The sequence below is a fragment of the Phaenicophaeus curvirostris genome, chromosome 10 (assembly GCF_032191515.1).
Source record: "Phaenicophaeus curvirostris isolate KB17595 chromosome 10, BPBGC_Pcur_1.0, whole genome shotgun sequence".
In the NCBI taxonomy this organism is placed as follows: domain Eukaryota; kingdom Metazoa; phylum Chordata; class Aves; order Cuculiformes; family Cuculidae; genus Phaenicophaeus; species Phaenicophaeus curvirostris.
In genome coordinates, this window is record NC_091401.1 from 20,163,575 (window position 1) to 20,177,837 (window position 14,263).

The 14,263-nt window shown below is 44.2% G+C and overlaps 1 protein-coding gene across 7 annotated transcripts in view; it reads left to right on the forward strand.

Annotated features, from left to right (window-relative positions):
• TNIK (TRAF2 and NCK interacting kinase) overlaps positions 1-14,263 on the forward strand; it is a 162,419-nt gene that overhangs the window by 96,446 nt on the left and 51,710 nt on the right. For all 7 annotated transcript variants that reach the window (XM_069864560.1, XM_069864554.1, XM_069864557.1 and 4 more), the window contains 5 exons: positions 3,535-3,645; positions 5,947-6,037; positions 7,382-7,512; positions 12,168-12,222; positions 13,039-13,117. In XM_069864560.1, coding sequence (XP_069720661.1) covers positions 3,535-3,645; positions 5,947-6,037; positions 7,382-7,512; positions 12,168-12,222; positions 13,039-13,117 — 467 coding nt within the window. The remainder of the gene's footprint in view (positions 1-3,534; positions 3,646-5,946; positions 6,038-7,381; positions 7,513-12,167; positions 12,223-13,038; positions 13,118-14,263) is intronic.

Below are 14,263 nucleotides of genomic sequence, written 5' to 3' on the forward strand. Positions count from 1 at the left end.
TTGCTTGTCTGGCCTCAATGTGCAGGGCAGGGTGCAGTCTGGCAAGTCATTTATTTATGGACATGTTCAAGAGCGGTTTGATGCTGCCATTGGAGAGGGGAGAGCGGAGCAGCCCTGGCCCTGCTGCTCCCACCTAGGCATGCTGCTGCAGCATCACAGCCTGTTTTCCACTGTAGCACTGACACAGGCAATTAAAACCTGCACTTATCTTCCTATAGAGTATTTTTGTCATTGCTTTATACCAGTTTAATCAAGATTTCTGTTTCTGAAGTGGGCCTCAGCATTTCTGCTGATCCACCAAGTGAAGGGCTCTGCATTTTTTTAATGTTTCATCCCTGGCTTCAGGTGCCACAATGTGTGTGATGAGGAGCCCTTTTGCAAGGGAGCCAGGCTGTGTGGTGGGATGGGGATGCCTAGGTGGCCTGGGCATATGGATGGCAGTTCACCCAGGTTCTGTTTTCACACGCAGCAGGAAGAAGGATTTACAGCAGCATTTATGCTCGGGATGTTGTGTGTTTGCTTTCTGCAATAAAGAGAAGTCAAATTGCTTGTGGGGTGAGGAATAGAAGCACAGAAGGATTTAGTGTGTGGAATAAAGTTGGATGATTTTTGGGGGTTCCTCTGGACAAGCTGGACCAGTTCACCCTCAGCTGGATGGGGGTTGCTCAGGTTGGAGCCCTTCCAGGTAATGTACAGTGGTAATGGGAGCAGAATTGCGAACTGGCCGTTCGCAAACTGGGGAAGGCGGTGGTTGATTTGAAAGCTGTGAAGGCTCTTTAAAGAAAAAACTCATGAGACAGCAGGACACAGAAATTTACAGCTGCTGCTTCTGAATTTGCCTTGCTTATGAAGTTTGCTGTCACTCTGATATGAAGAACCAAGTAAATGCTAAATGAACTGTATTTAAAAATACTTCCTCAACAAATGGGCTTGCAAATTAAATTTCAGAAGATGATCTTACCTTTAGCCTATCTTGATGATAATTTTAATTATGGTTAATAAAAATTCAATCTGCATTTCATGTTTATTGTCTTACTCCGTCATGACTTCATCTAGTAACAAGATTGGTAATGATGCAAGTGTGTGCAGGGTGAAGCACTCACCTGGAGACACAGGACTTCTAAGAAAGTATCTTAGTGTAGTACCATTCGAAGCCTTTCCAAAGTATCCTAAGCTCCGTCCTAAAATCAGCTGGAACTTTTGTTCCATTTTTGTTCCATTTTTGTTCCACTTTTCTTCTGGAAGGCTGTTTGTTGGTTTCGACCTAAATATACCCGTAGTGTTTTGATATATTGATATTATACCAACGTCTACCTTGTTCTTCTCCCTCTCTGGGACTTACCAGTCCATACATACTATTGACTATTGGCTGAGCAAGTCCTCACATCCTCTGAGAAGACCAGTTCATGTTCCTCTACCTGCTTCAGTGGATATTTATCATTCTTGAGCTCCATCACCCAGCAGGACATGCACTGCTGTGGGTGAGGTCTTACATGACCTGTTGGAGTGACTCCTCAGCCATCGTCTGAGGGGCAAAGGAAACGGTAAAAACATAAAGGGGTCACAGTGCTGCTAAGTGCTGCAGCTTTTCCCCTGTTCCATCCAAACCTTCTGGAGATGCTGACTTGTGATGTCAGATATCCATTAGCTCTCCATTGCTGACAGAGGTACTCGGGCAGCTTCATCTTCTTTCTGCTGCTGGTTCTCTTGGAGAACTCATGGCAGAGCTTTTGGGAAGTGCTGTTAGCAGCACGTGCACACTGCTGAGCCCCGCTGGCCCGTGCCCAGCTGGACCTTGAGCCTGCTGGTACTGCCAGAGATCTGCTTGTGCTGGATATTTTCCTGTAGCTGTTACAGGACTCTGCGGCTCTTAAAGAGCCAAGTGGGAAACACTCCCCATGGGAGTTTCTCTTTCTGTCTCTCTGTTTTCATCTTTGGTCTCCAAGACATTTAACAATTGCACATTCAGGATACATCAGCAGGTGGCTGTATTATTCACCTCCTGGTGCAAAATTCATCTTTGCTCTGTGGAAATCAGGCACAGGATAGAGCACCAAGCAAACCATTAGCTCCATAAAAGTAATCTGAGAAATGTAATGGATGCACTGTGTACATTTAGTGGGATTGCTTCTGTTTTCTTTTAAGCATTGTGATTGCTATACAGAGCATAGCACGCCCTTCCTCTTCCTCTTGGTCCAAACCCTGGTGAGAGCCTGTGGATGAATTTCCATGGAAGGAGACTGGAGAGGGCAGTCTTTTGGGTTGGAAAGTGTTTGTGGCTGGCTCAGCTATCCAGGGTTTTCCTTTCCATGCTTGCTGCCATGATATTCCAAATGTCCATTTATCAAAAACACATGCAGATGCTGATATTCCCGATATGTCAATTAGCCAAAGGGAAGAGTGTCTGGATTTTATGATCATTTGTTTATGATGGTCTTTTAAATCACTGCGTTTGAGCAATTTGGTTAGAAGTAAGCCTTCTGCTGTTTCTTATTCTTCTTGTTTTGGCCCATGCTTTTAATAAAGTGATGTCACTTGCTTGGAGAACATTAAATGCCACATAAGCTTCATGTGATAAACTTTAAACGTGTGCATTGAAGAGTCTGGCAAAGCACAACTTATAAGGGAGTATCTTCTGGTAACAAGATGATCTAATTGGAAAACGTAGTTTCACATCTGAGAGAAACACTTCTACAGGTCTTGGAGGAAGCTTGTTGTGTATACGGGCTGTGCTCGCTTTCTGGAGCACACTGACAACTCTTGCATGCCCTGGGGATTTGTGGTGTCCCTGGGAGCAGACTCATATCTTGGGCTATTTTTATAAAGTTTATTTCACCGTTGCTCAATGACAAGATTAGATTTGGGCCTGATTTAGATTGTTGTACTTCTGTATTTGATATTATGAAATTTGTAAGTGGTACAAGCGGTGGTGTCCCATCGCATTTGAACCAAGCCAGGCAGTAGGGCTCCAATTGCAGCTGGAGGCTTTTCTGCTGAAAAAGGTTGTTAAAAGCAAAGTCCTGGTAAAAAAAAAGCCAACAACAAAACCACATTTGAAAAGTGTATCTAGTTTTTTTAAGGTTGTAGGAAGCTTTCAAGCATCTGTCTTGTTGCCTTCATATTTTCAGAGTTGAAGAGGTAAAGTTTTGTTTGTATTGTTGCTGATACTAAATATTGATACTGAACATTGATTGTAAGTATAAAGTGGGATATATAGCTGGGAGGTCCAAGATGCAAGGTTTCCAATTTCCTCTGCTGATTTTCAGCACTGGACTGATTCTCGTTTCTTGTTCCTATCCTTCTGGAGAGCAACAAGCCTTTCAAGCCTTCCAGCCTTTTATTGTTCCATTTTTATAACAAAACCTACATGGATTAGAAGCTTATACACTCAATATTATTTCTGGGTGTTTCTGTGTAGCAGTGCAGTGGCCCCACGACTGTGTTGCCACTGTCAGAGTCCTACCCTGGGGTTGGGCAGCGTGGGGGATGCTGTCAGCATCATTACAGTAATTGTATTTTTGTTCCTTTTGGCAGCTGGTGATGGAGTTCTGTGGTGCAGGTTCTGTTACTGACCTCATCAAGAACACGAAGGGGAACACCTTGAAGGAGGAGTGGATTGCCTACATCTGCAGAGAGATTTTACGGGTACATGTCCAGAGGGAGCTAAATGTTGGAAGTTGTTGGAGTATTGCACTTGGCACTCAGGGGACACGGAAAGCTTTTGGCTCTGCAGGCTTTGTGCCTGCTGTGCTGCCAATGGCTGGAGGGTCCTTGGTGCCGAAGGGCATGAATGATTCATGTACTTGTATGATGCATAATAAATAAGCCATATTTAATGCCCTTTAGCTCTGTTAGTTTCCTGACTTTTAACTCTCTGTCTCCTTCAGCAAAAATATAATTTCCTTTAGTATTAATAGGGCAATGATTTTATTTACATTAGAATTATGTTTTCAGTTAACAGAAAGATGAGGCCTAATGAAGTTGGTGGAAAGAATCTTCATGATTAAAAAGCATCCCATGTTTTATTAAATCCACGTCTCTGGCTTTAATGAGGATGCTTCAGCCTTTTTACCCACAAGATAAATGTTTGACTGAAATGTCTTAAATTTGGTCATGCCAGAGTATCATGTGCTGGGACACAGCAGCTTCAGCAAAGGCTTGCTCGCGTTTTGTGTGACGCAGGTCTGATGATGTGATCCTAATGGTTGCTCAACATGAAAATCTTTTGCTCTGTGAACTGAGGTTTTGTTCAGGAGGAAAAAGAAATAACAGGTTTATGAAGGAAACTTGTAGAAGAGCCATTGAAAGGAAAGGACAAGAGGAATAGGCCTCAAGTTTGCACCAAGGAAGGTTTAGATTGGATACTAGGAAAGATTTCTTCTCTGTAAAGGTTGTTAAGCACTGGAACAAGCTGGCCAGGGAAGTGCTTGAGTCACCATCCCTGGAGGTAGTTAAAAGATGTGTGGATGTGGAACTTAAGGACATTGTTTAGCGGTGGACTTGACAGTGTTAGGTTTGTGGTTGGACTTGATGATCTTAAAGGTCTTTTTCAACCTGAATAGTGCTGTTAAAGAAAACAAGGCAAATGACTGCTCCAAAAGGAGGTGTCAGACACTGCTGCTGAGGCTGCTGCTGGTGTCCAGAGTTGACACAGCACTTCTCTGTTGACCCTGAATGCCACCATCTGCACCAACATGATGTGCAGGAAACACTGGCACTGTAACTAATTTGTTGTACGGACAGTGCTTTCAGTGCCAGAAAACCACAGTTACATGGGTTTATTTTAGACGTATGAGCTCTGTGGGTCTACTTCTTAAAATAGTTCCTGGCAGTGAGTCAGAACCCAGCCACTGACTCATGTCCCAGGGCCACCATCGTGTGTCATCGCTCACGTTTTGGCCGTGTGTTGGGGCGTTTGGTTGGTGGCCCCTGTGGACTATCAGGTGATGAAAGGCTCCCGCCTTCCTTGCTTCAAACTTCGAGGACAAGTTGTAATTCTAACAGAAGGCTCGATCCTGTGCTGTTAAGGGATTCATTGAAAGTCAATGAAATTTTTGCTTTGCCTCCAGTGCATAAAGGTGCCTCTAGCCAGGTATAACATGGCTCCTGCACAGATATAATCTGTTCCGCAGTGTTGTCCCAAGGTAACAAGCATAAAATGACTAATAACTACCAGCAGAAATGATTTTCTTCTTCAAATATGAATGCTTAATGAGAAAAGTAAACCTAATGCAAAATTAGTTTTTGAAGTAATCCATATTTTACAAAGCTGGCAGTATAGGTGGATGTTACTTTGAAACTGAAATAATAATGTAGGTTGCAAAAAGAAATTAATGAGCTAATAAAAAAGCACAACAGTTACTTTTAGCCTTTGAGACAGGCTCTTAATTTGAGCTATATCTCCATTAGGCATATGTGCAAGTTATAATATTTGTATTTGCATGGTAGGTTTTTAATGCAAGCTTTTCAGTGTATTGAAGTCCCATTTATTGGACCGATATAAAAAGAGAATTGGTTTACTTCAGCTGGATGATGGAAATAAAGAAAGGAGACAAAACCATTCTATTATTTCTGCCACAGAAATTACTCCCTAAGGCAAGGGAGCACATGGTGGGAAATATGTCTGGAGACATGGAAGAATTTGGGTTAATATGGGTTCCTGCAGAAACTGAAAGGTTAGGTTTAATCTCTATGGATTTGAGGGTTCTGGTCTCCTGCACTGGTGGGCACCCACTGCGGCGCACACAGCCTGTCGACGGGTGTCTTGCTTGCCAGGCATGTCCTCTCAGTGTGTGACATGGGATAGCATTTTGAACACATGATAAACAAAAGAGCTCTCAAGTGCTTAATTCCAGCAGTTTCTGGAGCATAATTGGCTGAGGAGGAATGTCAGAAAATAACATGCTTTGAACTTGGATTCCTCTAACCTTTCTCTGAATTCTCCAGGGCTTGAGTCATCTACACCAGCACAAAGTAATTCATCGAGACATCAAGGGACAGAATGTATTGCTGACGGAAAATGCAGAAGTTAAACTAGGTGGGTTTGAGTGCTTGGAAACTGCAAGTGGGCTGGCTGGAGAGATGCAGCAAAACTGACTGTACATGACTTGGAGAAAGGGGTTGGATACTGAGAGCTACTCTGTTTTTTCCATGTGCCAACCTCAATAACAAGGCCTTGGGTATCAACCAAGTACTGTCAGTGGTTGGTGGCCAAGTTCTGCATGCAAAGATGTACTTGCAGTGGCGTTTCTGTTCAGACAGGCAGTTTGGGCAGCTCTGCCGTCAGACACAGATTAAGAAATCGAGTCCATATTTTCATGGCCTGGTGGAAAATTGACTTGTGTGCATCACCAGCCATTACAGAAGGCTGTTCCCTCAATACCTTCATATAACGTCCTACAGGATTATAGTCCAGTCAATTTAGTGTTACCTAATCCAGATTTGTTTTCCAATCCAACTTGTTGGAGAAGGTTTAATTTGCAAGAATTTCTTATGTGGTGTTAGTCACTCTGGAGAAGACCGGGCATTCACATGAAGATCACCTGGAAGACTGGAACAAAGCAGCTTAGTGCAGACGATGTGCTGATATACTCAGTTGACCAGCACCAATGTTATTGTGGTTGTCTTTGCGCATTTTAATTTATGCTACTGAGTAAACCCTTACATTGGTAAACTGAGGTGCAAGCCTAGTTTTCCCATGTCTCACCTCTGCCTTTACTGCAGAATAAAACTCCAGCTTGAACAGATTGCACCACCAGCTCATTTGGCTTTATACTGGCAAAGATTCCTCTCCAAAGGGAAATTCTCCAGGGCATATCTCCAACGTTGTGTTGCATAAAGTGAACTTAGTGGACCATAGAGTATTCTCACTGATTTGATTTCATCGGTTTTTGCTTCATTTTGCAGCTCTTTGCTTGACGTTTCCCTATGGGCCGTTGTCCTTGGCCATTAGTTCATTAAGACTTTTGCATTTCTGCTATTTTCAACAAGAATTCAGGTAGAAAAATGAGGCTTCTACCAATATTTGGCAGGCTTTAATTCAAATGAGAAAGCACAGAACAAAGGCTGCTGCTTATTCATGTTGCTAACCCTGTTTCTCATTAGTATGAAGAACTGTGATTTCTTTTCATTGCCTTCTGGCAAGGAGGAAAAAGTACAGAGTTTCTTACAAAACCTGGACATCAGATGATCAGATTCGTCCTTGATTGACCTCTCTTGATCCTAGCAGAGATCAAACAGGAATGTGTCTGTCCCTGTCTTTCTTTCCTAACCATGTAGAGGAGTTGGTCTGAATTAACTCTTGAGTTTTACATTTGACAGAAGGATGCTGCTCAGTTTTTTCTCCAACTTTACAATGCCCTTTTGTCCCTCTTATCCACAGTGGATTTTGGTGTCAGTGCTCAGCTGGACAGAACCGTGGGCAGGAGAAACACCTTCATTGGAACGCCTTACTGGATGGCCCCTGAGGTCATTGCCTGTGATGAAAATCCTGATGCCACTTATGACTTTAAGGTACCCAAGAAAGCATCTTCCTGCTCTTTTATATGTCGTTAGAGATGTGACCTTTGCAAAGCCTAGCACATCCACGAGTTAGAAGGTCAAGGAATTAAAGCAGCAGTTATCAATGCTGATAAACACTGATCGTAAATGTCTGAAGAAGGTGCTTTGTATGGCCTCACATTTTATTCCCCAGCACCATGAACCAGAACACTCAGGAATTTTGTATATTCTTGAACTTTGAAAAATAGGTTGGCAGGTGGCATGGTCTTGTGCTTTCGGGCTGTTGGATTTTGAGATGCAAATTCAGGTCCAACGTGAAACTTTGTGTTGTTTACATATCCAAATTTACTATGAAGAAGTCTTTCCCCATGCAGAGGAAAGTGTCACAGTGAGGCTCCCTACCTGCTAGCCTGCTTTTCAGTGCTGACTGTTCAAATACTACAGTTGAACATGCTGTATTTGTTCTATTTACTCAGGAGAAAAGTCAGGTCAGGTTTAGGAAGGGCAAAATCACATCTTCTGGCCTGCAGGCTGGTATTTGCAGAGAGATCTGAAGGTTGCCACACTATCAGACGTTTGGGGGGCTGACCTACTTTTCACATGTCTCTATTGCCTGTTTGAAGTTTATTTTTGGATTGGTGGCAGCATAACATTGCTGCCGAGTTGTAACGTTGCACAGAGCCCCGTGGCACTCCACAGGTCAGCAGGAGGGTTATGAGTCCCACCTGCCCATTCATGCTACAGTGAGGTGTGATGTTTAAAGCAAAGAGAGCTTAATGTAGCCTGTTTCTGCTTTACTGCAAGTTTCTGGACACACATCTATAGAGACATTCCTTGCATTTTGAATCATCCAGAACATTAGTTTCTAGCTCCAGACTCCCTAAGGTCCACTAAGCTATGTCCAGAGAGAAGAGCAAGACATTCATACGTGAGCTTTGAGAGAAGAAGCTCAGACATGTATAAAGCTCGCTATACCTCTGCTCATACATGTGTTGAGAGGTTGCTTTACAAAGTAGTATTTAAAAAGGACCTTGAGAACCTCTGGTGTGGAGCTAGGTAGCTGCTTTCTACCATAGGACACTACAATGCAGTAGTGAGACAGCCTACCACCATGATACAATTTGTGGTGCAATTACCAATCATGCATAGAAATTTTTAAAAGATGAAGGATTTAAAGTATCCAAGCGATGTGTTGGTATCGCAGCTATTTAAGTGCATCAGTCAACTTTTGAACTGATGGGTTTCCAGAGAGTGACTTTCCAGTGTGAGTTCAAACTCTGGGTTACATAAATTGTTAATGATAAGGACATGTAGAAATGGTTTAATCTACAGTTGCTTAATTCACTTTGATTAACCAATTACAACAGGCATTTCCTCAACTCTGCTGATGGCAGTGCTCCATAGCAGGACTGCAGCCCGCACTAACTGCTCTCACTGCTTCTCTGCTGACAGCTGCCTGGCTCTGACAGTGCACTGGTCTAATTAATCGCAGCTTTTTATTATTATTTTTTTTTTTAAAATAAGACTGATATCTTCATAGGCTGCTTTATACCCTCAGAAATCCCTGAGGTTTTTTCTCTTTCCAGAATAACTAGGGCACTTAATATGCCATTGACTCATGCACAAGCGCACAGACCAGAATCCCTCTATTGTCCCTGAGGATCAAATGCTCATAACGAGCTGGGCGCTTGCATCTCTGAGGCTGGCATTGACCAGTTTCCCTTGGCTGGGGGTATGAAACAGAAGGCTGACTGCTGCCGACACACTCACTGCAGGGTGTTTTCTGAGCTTGTGGTGATGTGGGAGCCACTGGACATTAGTCCGTACACCGGATCACATCCCTGCACCTGATGCTCTTGCTTTGAAGTGGAGGGAAAAAATGTAAATGACAATTATTTTTTTAAAGGGATGCAAATCAGGTGATCTACGGTTTAGCCAACTGGCTTAGAATAGTGAATACAAAAGATGAGATTTATGGAGTGAGAAAAGGAATCCTTGCAAGCTTAATCTGTTGGACAAAAAGCCTCTGATCTCACTGTTTTCTTAGCCAGAGAGAGATGCCTATGTAATCTATGGAAGTAGGCAGTAAATACCTCCTCAGAAAAATAAACCACTTCAAAAAACAACAAATAGAACCCCCCTATTGTTTAGGTTATTTGTTGTTTTTTCCCCCAGCCAGTCTTCCTTTTTTTTGTGTTTAGAGATATCTTGTCAAAAAACTTAGAATCAAAGGGGAAGGAGAAAAAAAAAAAAAAGGAGATTGCTTCCCTTCCCAAGTCAAGACAATGCAAATATATTAGCACAGCGTCTTTTTGCTGGATGGACTGAAAAGCTTTTCAGACTCAAAAATAAAATCCCTGCACAAAAAAACCCTTCTGAACTCCAGATCATTATAAAATGTGTGCTTCCCGCTGAGTTTTCTGCTTTCTGTGGAAGACTTAGAGAGGTGATAATCCCCTTCTGTATTGCTCCAGCTTTAAGGTCATTTGGCATCTTGTGTATAATACTGGGCACCTTGATATGGAAAGACACACTAGGAATCTGGAAGGAGTTCAGTGGCAACCCAAGGGGAAGGGGTCATGTGTGCTGAATCATGTGGAAGGACTGCGATAATTAAGCATGCGGCAGAAATCCCAGCTGACCAGATGAAAAGAATGGATGAGACTGTCCTGCGAAAGGGCTGCAAATAAGATCTGAAAGAAAATGTTTAAGCAGGTGCAAAGATGTGTAGCAAGAACAGTGTTTGTTAGGGGAGAACTTGATTAAAAAATGAGGAAAAGTGCCTTGAAATTGAAAACCTAAGTTGTCTTTCCCGAATGATGTACGTGAGAAGGTGTTTGTGGTCCATAGAGGCTGTCCAAAGCTCTGACCGAGCTTTTGGGGTCTGAACTGGGAAAAACAACCTTTATGAGATTTACTTACTAAATTGCAGGTTTAGAGGCTTGAGGTGGTTTGGAAAGGGCAGCTCTTGAAACAGAGGAGAAAGCTGACGTGAGGCTGCAAGGATGTGGCAGACAGGGAGAGCAAGATGGGAGAGCTGGAGGTGCAGGAGGAGGAGTGGAAGGCAGAGTCCATCCCTTCCACCCGGAGATGTATCTATTTACAACATTTACTCTTTTTGATATGCTAACCAGAGTTTAGCTTGTTGCCAGCAAACATCAGCTGCAGCTGCATAGCATCAGGCTTGTTCTGGTCCCCTGTGCACCTGCAGCTTTTGCCCTTGTCGTTGCCACGCTCCCACCTCAGGCAGGTCTCTCCACCCCCTTGGAGACGTGTCAGAGGCTGCACTTGAGGTGAAGGCCCCAAAATTAATCTGGGTCCTGTTCCTGATGCAGCAAGTGCTGGCTTGTGAATCATTAGCAGCCCTGTACACGGTGTCCAGAATAATGAATTAGCCACATTCTGCCAAAAAAACAAGATGCGGCAGTGCCGTTAGGGAAGGTGCTTGTTTTTCCCTCACCAGGCACGTACTGTCTCTGTCTCTGCTGCTGTCCGAGAGAGCCAAGCCATCCTCTGGGGCTCATTACCAAATCTGGAGGTGCAACCACTGCTCATCAGTGATGCTGAGGTGGGGAGGAGATTCTGGAATTCCTCACCACTGCTCTTTGACAGGGGACTGGGGATACAAATGCCCCTGTCTGCAAGGGAGAAAATGGAAGAAAGGATGATACAAATATGAAATCAAAATGTTTTCTGAATAAGTGCGTTCTCTGTGCTCTGATCATTCAAGAGACTCAACCATCCATGTGGGATGAGGAAGGTTTGGATACAGGGGAAATAAAAGTGCCCATTTCTCTTCCCACTGGCAAACCACTTTTCAGGCTTCTGTTTAGTGAGCAGTCTATAATACAAGAGCCTTCCGTGATATCTCAAGATACTTCATGTTTTTAATCTGTTCCAGGCAGCCTGTCTTCTGTGGAGCTTTATTCCTCTCAATGAGAGGGAATGGCCTCAAGTTGCACCAGGGGAGCTTCATTGGACATTAGGAAAAATTTCTTCACTTAAAGGGTTACTGGGTTCTGGCAGAGGCTGCCCAGTGAGGTGGTTGAGTCACCATCCCTGGAGGTATTTAAAAGGCAGGTAGATGAAGTGCTTACGGATATGATTTAGTACCGGACAGGTATGGTTGCACTTGATGATCTCAAAGGTCTTTTCCAATTTAGGGATTCTATGATTCCAAATTCATGTTTGTATCACCTTGCTTTAGCCAGGGAGCCAGAAGCCAGGTTTGCTGCTTACCCCAGCCTTGAATCCAGGGAGTAGTTTGTCACTAGCTACTGGAAGCCAGGCGTTTGTTTGTTAGTGCACGGGGCTCGTTAAGATGCTTCCACTCGGGGACCTTCAGGTCATCAGCATCTCCCTAGGGATTGTCCTCACCGCAGCTACTGGATGTGGTGCCTGAGGGGTGACTTTGTTCCACACCAGAAACACCGTTAGGGTTTTGAAATAAATCTTGGGATAAACAGCAGAGTTGGGAGTCTCTTCTAGAGCCTCATCACATGGCAGGAGGATGAGACAAGCTCTGCAGGTTCTTGGTCTGAGGGCTTGCAGGGATCATGGAGACCCAGCTCACAGGGCTGAGCTCCCCAGGCTGGGAGGAGCCACACATTCCCCCTTGCCTGATGCCCACTGCTGAGACATATCTGTCCCTCTGCTTTCTTTTACAGAGTGACTTGTGGTCTTTGGGGATAACAGCCATTGAGATGGCAGAAGGTGCTCCCCGTAAGTAGATGCATTGCTTTGCTTTAATTAACTCTGGGTGGTAATGTGATGGGATTTGCTGAGCACAAGGTGGCACTTGGTTCTGTGCAAGAAACAACATGCAAATGTTTTCCTAAACAATCTAGACTCACTGAGATGGAGCTCACAGGGTTCATGAGGACCAGGACAGCGTGGTCGAGAAGACAGGTTGGGCAGTGAACAAAGGCACACAACCTTGTGTGACTCCCACCACTCTACTTAAGCACTCTGGAACTTGGTTTCTTCATATAAAATACATATGAAGAAGAGGTGGAGGACTGGAAGCAGGTAAAACACTGCTTCTCAGAGCTGGTGTTTTGCTGACCTCTGCACTGACACAAACAGCAGCACATAGGGTTCAGCTGATGCATTTGCAGGGGTCATACTGCCATTGGGTTGTCAGCATTATCCTGGGACTATCCTTGTGTGCTGGTAAACGCAAGTAAATAAAGCAGAGCATGGTGGCACGTGGTGCAGCTGTACTGTGCTCTGGACCTGTTGCTGCCAGCACCTGGCAGGGTGCAGGGGATATGCAGCTGCGGAAGTCCAGGCACTCCAAGCCAGCCCTGGATGCCGAGCCCAGTGATGCTAGGCTGGGGCTGTCAGCTCTTCCTGGAGCTCCAGAGTGCTGCCAGGCCAGTCTTTCTGCAGGGGTTTGTCACCGCAAATCCTCCTGCCTTGCAGATCTTGTAGCTTCAGAGGAAACTCCCTAGTTGGGCACGTAGAGCCTCCCTGTAGGAAACGCAGGGGTCTGCAGGACACCATACTGTGTTTAATGCCTCTTCTTGCACTTTGCAGCTCTGTGTGACATGCATCCCATGAGAGCCCTCTTCCTCATCCCCCGCAACCCAGCCCCGAGGTTGAAATCAAAGAAGTGGTGAGTCTTTTTCTCAGACTTCAGCAACTGTAAAAACTCCCCTGGAGCAACTTGTTTCTGCAGCCCAGGTGTGCTGATGATTTGGTGTTTACATATATTTATAGCTTCGAAGGTCTGTGACTATCTGTAGCATCACTCCAGCGAGTGCAAGTTTGGGTCTTGATATCCTATAGAGAGGCAATTTGGTCTGACAGAGTTGCTCACAGTGGAATGGAGGGTTTCTTAGGTAGGCAGAGATAGAAATGCTCTCTAATGCTGCCATTTCACAGCACACAGTTGGCTTTTCCATGGTGGTTCATGCAGCCTGAAGCCAGGTGACATTTCGCTTGGCTCTTGTTTCTTTGCAGTCAGGTTCCATTTTCAAGTGAAAACATGTATGCAAGCTAAAAAAAAAGGGATAGTTTATCTTGAAGGCCCAGGAATGCGGAAATTTGTACTTAGGTTGGGCTTTATTTTAAAGTTTTGCGGGAAAAAATACATCACTGTTTGGAAAAAAAAATGTAGGGCATGCCAATAAAAACCCGTAGGAAAAATATTCCTGAAGCCCAGCAGATGTTGTTTTGTTACTGTATGTTCTGTGCTGAGGGAGCTGGAGTCCACACTCATCTCTGGTTTATGCTGTTTGCCTGCCCCAGTTTCAGCAGTGTTTTGGTCAGGAAAGGTCTGCCAAACATTACACAGCACTGCCCCTTGCTTCTAGATAGGCTGAGCTCATGGAGGGAAGTTTGCTTTATTTCTTGAAGTCGTGTTTATTGTCTTTTTGAAGATGCAAAAAGAGAAAAAAAAACAACAGAGAAGAGTAATTGCTAGATAGTGAAAATGGTTTATGCCAAAGCAAGCAGGTGTTTTGTTGCTGGGAGAGGAGCAAGAGGGTCTTGGGGTCCTCTGCATCAGATTCATGGTGTTGATGTGTTAGGACCAGACCCCTAAAAACTCATGCAGGCTGTGGCAAGAAGCATCTTAATTTTGTCAGCCTGATCCTCAGCTGCTCTAGTAACAAACCAGGAGAGGGACTTTTCCCAGCTGGCTCTGCAGAGGTGTCAAAGACGCTTGCTCTCCTTGCACAACCTTTGGAGGAGGCCATTAGTCAGCTGAGAAAATAGTTTATACACTTGTTTTCTGCCAGATCACCAGTCTCCTACTTCA